Source organism: Caenorhabditis remanei, chromosome II (assembly GCF_010183535.1).
Source record: "Caenorhabditis remanei strain PX506 chromosome II, whole genome shotgun sequence".
Classification (NCBI taxonomy): domain Eukaryota; kingdom Metazoa; phylum Nematoda; class Chromadorea; order Rhabditida; family Rhabditidae; genus Caenorhabditis; species Caenorhabditis remanei.
Genome location: NC_071329.1, coordinates 18,210,100 through 18,222,212, shown reverse-complemented (window position 1 = coordinate 18,222,212; position 12,113 = coordinate 18,210,100). Strand labels below are relative to the sequence as shown.

The 12,113-nt window shown below is 40.0% G+C and overlaps 2 protein-coding genes across 2 annotated transcripts; one reads left to right on the top strand and one right to left on the bottom strand.

Annotated features, from left to right (window-relative positions):
- Positions 1 to 4,699: 4,699 nt before the first annotated feature.
- Positions 4,700 to 4,978, top strand: GCK72_007809 (uncharacterized protein; the record flags this gene model as incomplete). Its single annotated transcript, XM_003091874.2, has 1 exon — positions 4,700 to 4,978. One exon carries the CDS (start codon positions 4,700 to 4,702, stop codon positions 4,976 to 4,978), a length of 279 nt encoding a protein of 92 aa, XP_003091922.2.
- Positions 4,979 to 6,768: 1,790 nt separating this feature from the next.
- Positions 6,769 to 10,836, bottom strand: GCK72_007808 (uncharacterized protein; the record flags this gene model as incomplete). The annotated part of the gene is made up of 5 exons (XM_053726464.1): positions 6,769 to 6,934; positions 7,904 to 8,107; positions 8,156 to 8,262; positions 9,916 to 10,039; positions 10,637 to 10,836. The coding sequence occupies 5 exons, from the start codon at positions 10,834 to 10,836 to the stop codon at positions 6,769 to 6,771; spliced, it is 801 nt and encodes a 266-aa protein (XP_053590658.1).
- Positions 10,837 to 12,113: the final 1,277 nt, after the last annotated feature.

Below are 12,113 nucleotides of genomic sequence, written 5' to 3'. Positions count from 1 at the left end.
GTTCCCATAGTTATGAAAAACGTTCCAGTTTTTAAATATCGTTATATTCGCAAATCAGGTTTCAGGACGTTTCAAAAAATATCTTCGATTACCGACACTCCAAACTTGTCGGTCCCAAAACGTCCTGGTTTCGACGTGTTGGATTTTAATTTGTCCCTATTCCCATCAGTGTGAGCCTCCCGGGACGATTCGGGAAATTTCCCGGGAATTTTCCGGGAAATTTCCCGGTTACTTCCCGGGAAATTTCCCGAACTTTATAGTTCCGGGAAGTAAACTTCCCGGGAAATTTCACTTATGTACAAATCTAACAACCAGGGTTCGACCCCTACAAGTGGCAAAACTTTTTTGTTTTTTGTTTTTGACTTTTTGGTGACAATCTGATCACCAGGGTTCGACCCCTCCGGTGTCAAACGTTTTTTCATTTCATTTCTTGCTTTTTGGTACCATTCTGAAACCATTTCAGAACAAAAACAACATTTTTAGATTACAAGTGTCTATTTTCAGAACAGTCCTTCTCCGAAAAAACAACTTTTGTCTTCAGATTTTTACCAAAAACCAAAAATGAAATGAAAAACAGCTTTGGCACGAGTGGGGATCGAACCCCGGTTGTCAGATTGGTACCCAAAGTAGTTCTCAGTAATTTCCCGAAAAAAATCCCGGATTTCCCGAACTTCCCGAAAATTTCCCGGGAAATTTTCGGGAAATTTTCGCGGTATTTCCCGGGAAGTTCGGGAGCTTCCCGGAACTTTACCGGGAAATATTCGGTAAAAATTTCCCGGGAATTTCCCGGGAAATTTCCCGAAACAGCATTTCCCGGGAAGTGTTTCCCGGGAGACTCACACTGATTCCCATTGACATAGAGGAAATTGATGCAATTTTTCGGCTACGGGACGTTTCGCAGCCAGACGTTTCGCAGCCAGACGTTTCGCAGCCAGACGTTTCGCAGCCAGACGTTTCGCAGCCAGACGTTTCGCAGCCAGACGTTTCGCAGCCAGACGTTTCGCAGCCAGACGTTTCGCAGCCGTGAGCTCCACAGCCTCAAGTGGACCGTTTTTTCAGGGATAACTTGACTTTTTCAGATAATTAATTGTTTGAGAAGTTCTATAGAACATTTTTGAGATTTTGAATAAGGGGACCACGACAAATTTTGCCCAAAAAAACCACAAAAAAAACTGTTGTTGAAAAATATGAAAAAATAGGTTTTTCTCGTAGAACTAGCAGTACACAGGGTCTAGGGATGAGTAGTGAAATCGAACGCGCTCCACTAGACATTGGCGGCAAATTCAAATTTTAATTTTTTGCAATTCGCTGTTTCACTGTGGCCACATGTGGCATTTTGATACGCAGCCTAATCGACCAATCTTTGAGCCGATTTATGTCAGTTTTCCCGAATTTTTGGCCAGTTTTTCGACTGTCTCGCATCTTTTATAGATCAATTCTATTAAAAAAATAAATAAAATTTTTAAATAAATAATTTATTTCGAATTTTGCGCTAAAATTTTAGCTGATTTGAGCGGAGCGCGTATATTTTCACTACTCATCCCGAGACCCTGTGTACTGCTACTTCCACGAGAAAAACCTATTTTTTCATATCTTTCAGCAAAAGTTGTTTTTGTGGTTTTTTGGACAAAATTTCTCGTGGTCCCCTTATTCAAAATCTCAAAAATGTTCTATATAACTTCTCAAACAATTAATTATCTGAAAAAGTCAAGTTATCACTGAAAAAACGGTCCACTTGAGGAGCTCACGGCTGCAAAACGTAATCTCCAGTTCTAGGAATAAAACATCAGTATCCATTTTCTATTCCAATAACTATTTCTGGGTGCAAAAATCAAATTTTTTCTCCTGACAACCTACTTAAGGTCCCCCCCTTGCACGTCAACAGCCACCCGCCCTTCCAAATTAAATCTGAAATTGGATTACTCATTTTTCTTTTTTTCCTTCCACTACTTTTCTTATTTTTACTCAAAAAATTATTTCTCCATATTTATATTTTATATTTAGGACACCCAATGTACTATTTCCACAACTATTTCTATTCTATAAATGTCAGTGATGATGACATGTCATCCACGTGGCCCCAGATGGAGAAGTGGGCGGAGTTTCCGATTTGGCAGACGATATTCTATATGTGTCTGAATATTCATCATGTTTTAGTATTGATTACGATAAGGAAGTTTATCAATGGAAGTTCCTTCTTTTTTATTTATTTTGTTACTGGTAAGGGTCTTGGGATTTGAAAATATAGGGACTAGGGACACTCTGAAACTAGGGACGTTCTGAAACCATCTATTGTTGTTTGGTTTTAAATCGTCCACCACCACCAGACCAGACAACCGGGCGATAATTTTGGTAAAAATCGTGTTTTTTAAATGAAAACCCAAAAAACTTCAAAATTATATGTTATTTGACGTGTAGAACCCGAAAAAAACAAGCAAAAAGAGATTCAAAAGGTTTCGACCACCACGGGGATCGAACCCCGACCTGTTGAACGATAGGCATTCTACCTTAACCACTCGGCCAGATCCAAAAATTTTCGGAAAATTAAGATTTTTGGGGGAAAAGTACTAAAAAATGACGGATTTTAAATTATTTTTTTAATTCTAATCGTTTTCAGGCTGTTTCGATGTCTACTACTGTTACACACTGACCACGTACAACATATTCAAGAACACAATGAGTGGTCCCATCTATATTTGGTTGTCACAACTCAATTCGACAAGTCTTTTTTTCGGTTTATTCAACAATTTATTCGGGAATATGATGATGTCGATTAATCGGTTTTGTGCCACTTTTTTGTCTTATGAGAGGTGAGTCAAGATCGCTTGAGACCGGTTGAGATCGCCTAACTTTGAGATCCCGTCACGGCTTTTTGGGTTACTGTAGAAATTTCATTGTAACATGGTTGTGTAGATCAAACCTTGAGCTACATTTTTGTAGTTGACAACTTTTTGATAGCTCCGCCCACTTTTGAGATATACGCTTTTAAAAACAAAGGGAGGCCGCCGACACCTCAGCCTATCTTTAAAGGCGCATAACTCAAAAATGGGCGGAGCTATCAAAAAGTTATCAACTACAAAAATGAAGATCTGGGTTTGATCTACAAAATGATATTAAAAGTTTTGAAATTGCGACCATACCGGCCATAGCAGGACATCCTCAAAAGTAGGAGACTCACTGTCTGGCGCACCTTTGACGCGCCCTTCAGAAGCAAAATCTTGCGAAAAATGGCATTTTTTCACAAAATTGACAAATTTAAACAAATTTTCAAATGACTGGCGCATCTTTAACGCGTTTTTAACAAAAAATAGCGTAAAAATCGGCATTTTTCAACCAAAACAGATGAAACCGCTTTCTGGAGCACCTTTCACTATTTTCAGGCGTGTCTGGCGTGCCTTTGACGCTTTTTCAGCGACTTTTGACTATTTTCTGAGCTAGAAACAGGATTTGTCGAATCTGACGTGCCGTTGACGCGTTCAGGCATTTTCCGACTGTCTGGCGTGTCTTAGACGCAAAATTTAGACAATTTTTCGAATTTTTCTCGGTTCTGGCGTGATTTTGACGCGTTTTCAACCAATTTAGGTTCATTCGAACCGCCTGAGCCTCCTGAATCTGAAAACTCTAAGCTCCGCCCCCTCAATTTTCAGATACTGGCGCCCAATGCACATCTGTATCTACTTCTCAATAACGGCCACCATCTCCCTGGCGTGTTGTACTCCGTATATCCTCCGCCATCGCTCATTTTACATTTCAAACGGAAAATGGGCGTATACGAATGAGAATTTGACGCTAATTCTACAGAGATCAATTGCAATTACTATAATTGGATTATATGAGATAATTGGGATATCGATGAGTATTTTGACAGTTTACCGGCTGAAAATACATGGAATTCGGAGTAAAAAGAATGAAAAGGTTAGTTTAAAAGGCCTAGAATCCCAAAACTTGGCCTAGAATCCCAAAACGTGGCCTAGAATCCCAAAACGTTGCCTAGAAACCCAAAACTTGGCCTAGAATCCCAAAACGTGGCCTAGAAACCCAAAACTCGGCCTAGAATCCCAAAACTCGGCCATCATGGCCTAGAATCTCAAAACTCGGCCATCATGGCCTAGAAACCCAAAACTCGGCCATCATGGCCTAGAATCTCAAAACTCGGCCATCATGGCCTAGAATCCCAAAACTCGGCCATCATGACCTAGTACCCTAAAACTCGGCCATCATGGCCTAGAATCCCAAAACTCGGCCATCATGACCTAGTACCCTAAAACTCGGCCATCATGCCCTAGAAACCCAAAACTTGGCCTGGAATCCCAAAACTCAGTCACCATGACCAACATAATCTCCGCCCTTTTTCAGCTAGTCTGGCGCACGTTCAGCGCGTTTTTAAAATGAAAATTTGGGCATAGCTTCCGCGTCAGAGTGGCAAATGCGCTCTACTGATAATCTGGAGTAAATTCTGTTATTTTCCTACTGGAAATAACGAATTTAATACCAGATTAGCAGTAGAGCGCAAATTCCATAGTGGAAATTTTGAATCCCAAAACTCGGCCACCGTGGCCTAGAATCCCAAAACTCGGCCACCGTGGCCTAGAATCCCAAAACTCGGCCACCGTGGCCTAGAATCCCAAATTTCCCGAATTTTCTCTTCCAGAACCTAATCCTGGTCACCTCCCTTCACATTTTGGTCGACATCGTCGCCATGTTTATAATGATTTGTGAATTTCTCGAATGGCAATTCCCCCTGGCCCTATTCGCCGTCCGCAACGTCTTCCCGGTGACGTATACCGTCGTGATTCTGAATTCTGTGACGATCGTCGTCACGAATAAACGAGTCCGTGACGCCTACCTAGCGACGTGCCGATTCTGGAAGAAACGTGTCGAGGATGCGAAGAATAGTTCGGAGTCACGACAGCATACGACGCTGCCACCGACGCCCCAGATTTCCCCCAAATTTGGGGCGAAAGTCGCCGTTTTTTAGGAGCGAAATTTTTGAAAATTTCAGTTTTTTTTTCAATTTTAATAAATATAAGCTTAACTTCTTAAATTCCCTACAAAAATTCAACAAAATTCGTCGAATCTAGCGCGCCTTTGACGCGTTTTTACTCAAAAAATTGATGACTTTCACAAATTTTCATGTGTCTGGTGCGCCTTTGACGCGTTTTTCACTTAAAAATAGCGTAAAAATCGGCATTTTTTCAGCCAAAACCGCTTTCTGGCACACCTTTGACGCGTTTTTAAATTCCGAATCACAACTTGTCGAATCTGGTGCACCTTTGACGCGTTTTTCACAAAAATAGCGTAAAAATCGTCATTTTTCAGCCAAAACAGGCGAAACCGAATACTGACGCACCTTTGACGCGTTTTCTGAAAATTTTAGCTATTTTTACAGGAAAAAAGAATAAAATCATTGTCTGGCGCACCTTTGACGCGTTCGAATCGCCATTTTCCAAAATCTGGCGTGCCGTTGACGCGTTTTAGAGCGTGATTCACAATCAGTCAAGTTATCAAAATTTACTTTTTTGGTTCTGGCGTGTCGTTGACGCGTTTTTAAGTCCAAAATCGACATTTTTACTCGAAATTTCCGATTTCTAACAAATTTTCAAGTGGCTGGCGCACCTTTGACGCTCTTTTTTAAATTCTGACAAGGGAACCTTTTTCATACGATGGTTGAGAATTTGCTGAAACTTGGCACACATATACTTTCGAATGTGCTCAATTAAATGGCGTTGTCAAAATTTGCAGAGTTATGCTCATTGGCGAGACATCTCGATCTGAAAATTCTGGAAATCCTAGCCTCATTTTGTCTACGCGGCATCGCCCACTTGACTCTCCTTTTCTCAATATAAAAAGCAGCGAAAATGGCGCAGTGGTAGTGAGGGCGTGCGGTGTTGGAAAGGTGGTGGGTACGGTTCCCCTCCCCGAAATTCTTTTTTTGCATTCTTCAGTTTTCACGAACATTTTTTGGACTTTGAATCATCGAAACTTGATGATTATGTGTTCAGGAAGCAGTTATGAAAAAAAAAATTTCGAAAAAATGTTTTACTTCGTCCACCACTTGATGGTCGAAAGGCGAAAAAATTCTCGAAAAAAAAGTTTTCATTTTTTGTCATAACTGCTTCCTGAACACATAATCATCAAGTTTCGATGATTCAAAATCCAAAAATGTATTTTAAGCCAGTCAGAAGTTCGTGAAAACTGAAGAATGCAAAAAAAGAATTTCGGGGAGGGGAACCGTACCCACCACCTTTCCAACACCGCACGCCCTCACTACCACTGCGCCATTTTCGCTGCTTTTTATATTGAGAAAAGGAGAGTCAAGTGGGCGATGCCGCGTAGACAAAATGAGGCTAGGATTTCCAGAATTTTCAGATCGAGATTTCTCGCCAATGAGCATAACTCTGCAAATTCTGACAACGCCATTTAATTGAGCACATTCGAAAGTATATGTGTGCCAAGTTTCAGCAAATTCTCAACCATCGTATGAAAAAGGTTCCCTTGTGAAGTGACTTTTCACATTTTTTTGAACCCGAAACACGATTTGCCGAATCTGGCGCACCTTTGGCGGGTTCAAATTTTTTTTTGGAATTCTCAAAGTGTCTGGCGTGTCTTTGACGCGTTTTTCTATCAATTTCGACATTTTCAGTTGTTTTCAGTGTAATTTTAATAAATCTAAGCTTAAATTCTTAAATTTCCTACAAAAAACGCAAAAAAAATCAATAAAAAATGTTAACAATCATCAATTAACTCGAATCAATTAACTATAATTAACTACTGGGTGGCACTTCGAAGCTTCTTTCCGATCGGATTCAAATATTTTCCGAATAATTTGTCTCCGAATTTCGATTCCGTCCGAATTGGCGCTTCTGGATTCTCCATTTCCATTGAGACGTCGTCGGTTCCGTCACGGAGACGCGCGAGAAGCGATTGTTCGAGACTGGAAATTTCAGATTTGGGGCGGGATTTGAAAAAATTGGAGGCTGGCGTGCCTTGTGACGCGTTTTTCTTGAAAATTTGAAAAATAGGAGGCTGGGGTGCCTTTGGACGCGTTTTTCTTGAAAATTCGATAAAAAGAGCTGGGGCGCCTTTGACGCGTTTTTCCCGTAAACTCAATAAATAAGAGCTGGGGCGCCTTTGACGCGTTTTTGTGCTGGAAAAATCATTGAAATTCCGGCGAAATGTTTCATCTGGCGCACCTTTGGCGCGCCCAAAATGATAATTCTTTGATTAAAAAAAACCACTGGGGCACCTTTGACGCGAAAATTGTCATTTTTTACTCAAAATTGACGATTTTAAACAATTTTTCAGGTGTCTGGCGCACCTTTAACGCGATTTTACAAAAAGTAGCGTCTGGCGTGCCTTTGACGCGTTTATCAGTGAAATATTACAAAACGGCACAGTTTACTTTAAAAATACCAGTTTTCTGTTTTCAGGCGAGTCTGGCGTGCCTTTGACGCTTTCAAAAGCAAAAATGGCAAAATAGGCATTTTCCAACTGTCTGGCGTGACTTTGACGCGTTTTTCAATCAATTTCTGGTTAAAATGAGCGAAATAAGCCAATTTTTCAAATTTTTGGGTGCTGGCGTGCCTTCGACGCGTTCACCAATTCTGTAACAAAAATTCAACGAAACCGTCGAATCTGGCGTAAAAATCGGCATTTTCTCAACCAAAACCGCTTACTGGCGCACCTTTGACGCGTTCAAATCGTCATTTTCCAAAAATCTGGCGTACCTTCGACGCGTTTCCAGCCCATTTTCAGCCAGATGATGCGCCTGGCGTGCCTTGGACGCTCTTTCGATTACTTTTTACTCTTGACGCATTTTTCTATCAATTTCTGTTTAAAATGAGCGAAATTATGCCAGTTTTTCAATTTTTTGGGTTCTGGCGTGCCTTGTGACGCGTCTAACCTATATTTCAGCGGGACGGGCGCCGTCGAGTCTTCGATATCCTGTTGTTTCCGGGCGGCCTCATTCAAATCCAGCCCAATCCACTCGGCTTCTGCTTCTGGAATCACGAATTCAGCGTATTTCTGTCGAATGTACGCCTTCTTCTCATCATCCCCATCGTAATACGATTCCGTTGCCAATGTCAGAAGAATTTCACGTTTTAGACTGAAAAATCAGTGATTTTTACGCTGAAATTGATGATGTTTGACTCACGAATTGGCGAATTTCGAGTCCAAATCGATTTCTTGACTCTGGAGAATGTAGTAATCGAGGCCGAAGTGCTCATCGATTAGTCGCATTGCTCGCTCGGTTACTGTCACCTGGAAAATGGAAAAAATGGGAATTTATAGCAAAAATCTGCTCATTTTTCGCAAAATTTTGTTTCAGAACGCGTCAAACGTGCGCCAGATTCGACGAATTTCGTCTCTGGACTAAAAAACGCGTCGAAGGCGCGCCAGAACCAAAAAAAGTACATTTGGATGGTTTGGCTGAATTTCGCTCTAAGAAACGCGTTGAAGGCACGCCTGATTTTTGGAAAACGGCGATTTGGACGCGTCAAAGATGCGCCAGAAAGCGGTTTTGGCTGAAAAATGCCGATTTTCACTCAATTTTTAGCTAAAAACGCGTCAAGACGCACCAGACACTTGAAAATTTGAAAAAATTTTCAATTTTTCGAGTAAAAACGCGTCAAAGGTGCCCCAGATTCGACGAATTTTGTCGCTCCAAAAGCGCCAAAATCACGCCAGACACACAGGGAAGCAGTGAGAACTGTTCTTTTCCAATTAAAAAACGCCTTTCTGTAATATTTCATTGCTATAACGCGCCAGAAAAAAAATTTCACTTCTGTAAGCGTCAAAGGTGCGCCAGTTTCGACAAATCGTGTTTCTGGATCAAAAAATAGCTCCTGCAGTCGAAAAAAGCGTGAAAGACACGCCAGGCTGCCTGAAAGCAGTTATCCGTCAAAATCATTGAAAAATTTCAAACTTTTTCAATGATTTTGACGAGTTACTGCTTTCAGGCGTGTCTGGCGTGCCTTTGACGCTTTCAGGAGTGATTTTTGACTGTTTTTGGTCCAGAATGATGATTTGTCTAATCTGGCGTACTTTTGATGCGTTCTGATGCAAAATTTTGCAAAAAGTGGCAAATTGGCGATTTTAAATAAATGTTCAAGTGTCTGGCGTGCCTTTGGCGCTTTTTTCCAGGTTTTGAGCGAAAAATCATCAATTTTAGCATACTTTCGAGCTGAAAAGCTCAAAATCAATCAATTTTGAGGGAATTTTCACAATTTCCCAATGAACAAATCGATTTTTCAAGTGCAATCACCCTGATATAATTATCCAAAACCTCCGAATACAAGACGGATGTCTTTAGTGTCGGAAAGAACTTTCAGACGTATCTGGCGTGCCTTTGGCGCTTTTTTTAGATTCGGAAGTGACTATGGACTCGTTTTTGTCCAAAAAACCCAATTTCTCGAATCTGGCGTGTTTTTGACGCGTTTTTTTCTATCAATTTCTGGGAAAATAGGCGACATTAGGCCAATTTTTCTAATTTTTCGAAATTATCTGTCTTGCGTCGGGAGCACCTTTGACGCGTTCAAAAGCAAAATTGCTTCCAAATGTCTGGCGTGTTTTTGTCGCGTTTTCTATAAATTTCCGTTTCTCGAGATGGACGATTTTAAACAAATTTTCAAGTGTCTGGCGTGCCTTTGACGCGTTTTTTCTGGTTTGGGCAAAAAAGCATCATTTTCAGCGTATTTCGAGCTTAAAAGCTCAAAATCAATCAATTTTGAGTGAATTTTCACAATTTCCCAATGAAAAACTCGTTTTTCCAGCGCAATTACCTTGATATACTTATCCAAAACCTCCGAATACAGCACGGCGGTCTTTAGTGTCGGGAAAAAAGAGTTTCGGGACCCAATATCTCGGTAAAATCTTCTTTTTCGTATAAGGCGCCGACTCAATCCACCCTTTCACCACTCTCTCTCCACCCCACAGCCCCTGATCGCCTTCTGGTGTTCGGATTCCGACGATTGGATTGTCTTCCAGTTCCAATTCCACATTTTTGAACGAATCATACGCGGCACGGCTTGTTGGTGGTCTGAAATTAGGAATTTTGAGAAAAAATTCGGAATTTTTAGCGTTTTTTTTCATGGAAAATGCATAAAATTGGCTGGATTTGGCTGAAAATCGGGGTTTTTCGAGCAAAAATTGAGTTTTTGAGTCAAATTTTTCCGGAAATTCCGATTTTTAGGTAAAAATATTTCAAATTGGCTGAAAATTTTAGTTTTAAATCGATTTTTAAGTACAGTTATTTCATAAAATTGAATTTTTCGGTCAATTTTTACTGCTTTTTTATGAAAATTTGAGTTTTTGAGTAAATTTTATTCCGAAAACTCCGATTTTAAAGCAAAAAACGGAGTCTTTCGAGCAAAAAGGGAGTTTTTCGAGCAAAAATTGGGCGTTTGAGTCAATTTTTTCCGAAAATTCCGATCTTGGAGCGAAAACGGAGTCTTTCAAGCAAATATTGAATGTTAAGTCTTTCTTTCGATTAATGAGTGAAAATCGTGGTTTTGAGTCAATTTGTCTCTGAAAATTCTGATTTTTGGGCAAAAATTGAGTTTCAAGTCAATTTTTTTAGCAAAAAAATAATTTTTAGGTCTATTTTTTTTTCGAAAATTCCTATTTTTCTACATACTTATAGTGAACCGGCGATTTATTGGACAGAATCATCTCCCAATATCGTCTTTTATAATGTTCCGGTAGTCTATGCACTACACTATCCGGATTTTTGAAGATTTCCTCGTTCCTCCGAATTCTTTCGGCCTTATCCCAAGTTACAGCGACTTTTCGCACGTTTGGCGTCAAATTTTTCAGATTCTTCGCCAGCGACGCCATTTCTGCAAAAAAATCAGTGAAAAAACGGTGAAAATCGGTCTGAAACCCGCTGAAAAAGAGCAAAAATAAAGAAAAATAAATGTGTAACGTTGTCCGAGAGGAGTACACGGAGAGGTGCGGTGGGGCGCGCTTGCATTGTGTGCATTGTTGCGTCATGGTGTTTGCGTACAATGCGCAATTTATTTTCACAAAAATCCGCGAAAATGAAATTTATTTGTTTGGTTTTTCGCGGATTTGTGGCGATTTTTTGCAAATTTTTGCGTTTTTTCTTCAAAAAACTAGTTTTTGTGAATTCTTTTATAAAGAAGACTTAATTATCCACTATTTCTTCGATTTTTCCACTTCCGCATCACTTGTTGACCGTTACAAATTCTTTAATTACCTTTCATTAGTTTATTAATTAGTTCTTGTTCCGAATTGGATGTTTTGGGGTCGAAAAGTAACGAAAATTATTGAAATTGAGTGGTTTTTGAGTGAAAATCGTGTAATTTCACCATATCTTCGCCATTTCCTAGTTTTTCCTGCCTAAAAGTTGAATTTCTTATCCAATTTTGAAATTTTCCATAACGATTTTCACATCACTGTGAAGCTGAAGGCGTGAGGATTCTGAATATGTGGATTCTGTGTAGGACAAAAATCAACCGAGTTGCGGTGGTTTTCAGCTGAAATTTTTTTAATTTTGCGAAAAATCTACTCGAAATTGACGATTTTTAGCAAATTTTCAACTGTCTGGTGCACTTTTGACGCGTTTTTTACAGAAAATAGTGTAAAAACCGTCATTTTTCAACCAAAACAGATGAAAATGCTTTCTGGCGCACCTTTGTTGCGTTCAAATCGCCATTTTCCAAAAATCTGGCGTGCCTTTGACGCGTTTTAAGTCCAGAGTCACAATTTGTCGAATCTGGCGCACCTTCGACGCGTTCACATTTTTGGTATTTTCAGGCTGTCTGGCGTGCCGTTGACGCGTTTTTCTATCAATTTCTGTTAAAAATGAGCAAAATTTAGTCAATTTTTCGAATTTTTTCTTGTCGATTTACGAAGTTTTATGGGGTTTGACAATTTCAACTTCAAATTTGTCATTTTGGTTTCGAATTGTCTCGGTTTCGAAACACGTCCTCCAGTTGACCAGAATCCCAATTTTCAAGCTCGAAAAGCGCCAGAAGGCACGCCAGACTGTTCTAAAATTCCATTTTTTGAGAGAACATTTCCGATTTTTAGTACAAATCCGACGAAAAATGTCAAAAATCCCGATTTTCTGGACGATAAATCGGGTAAAA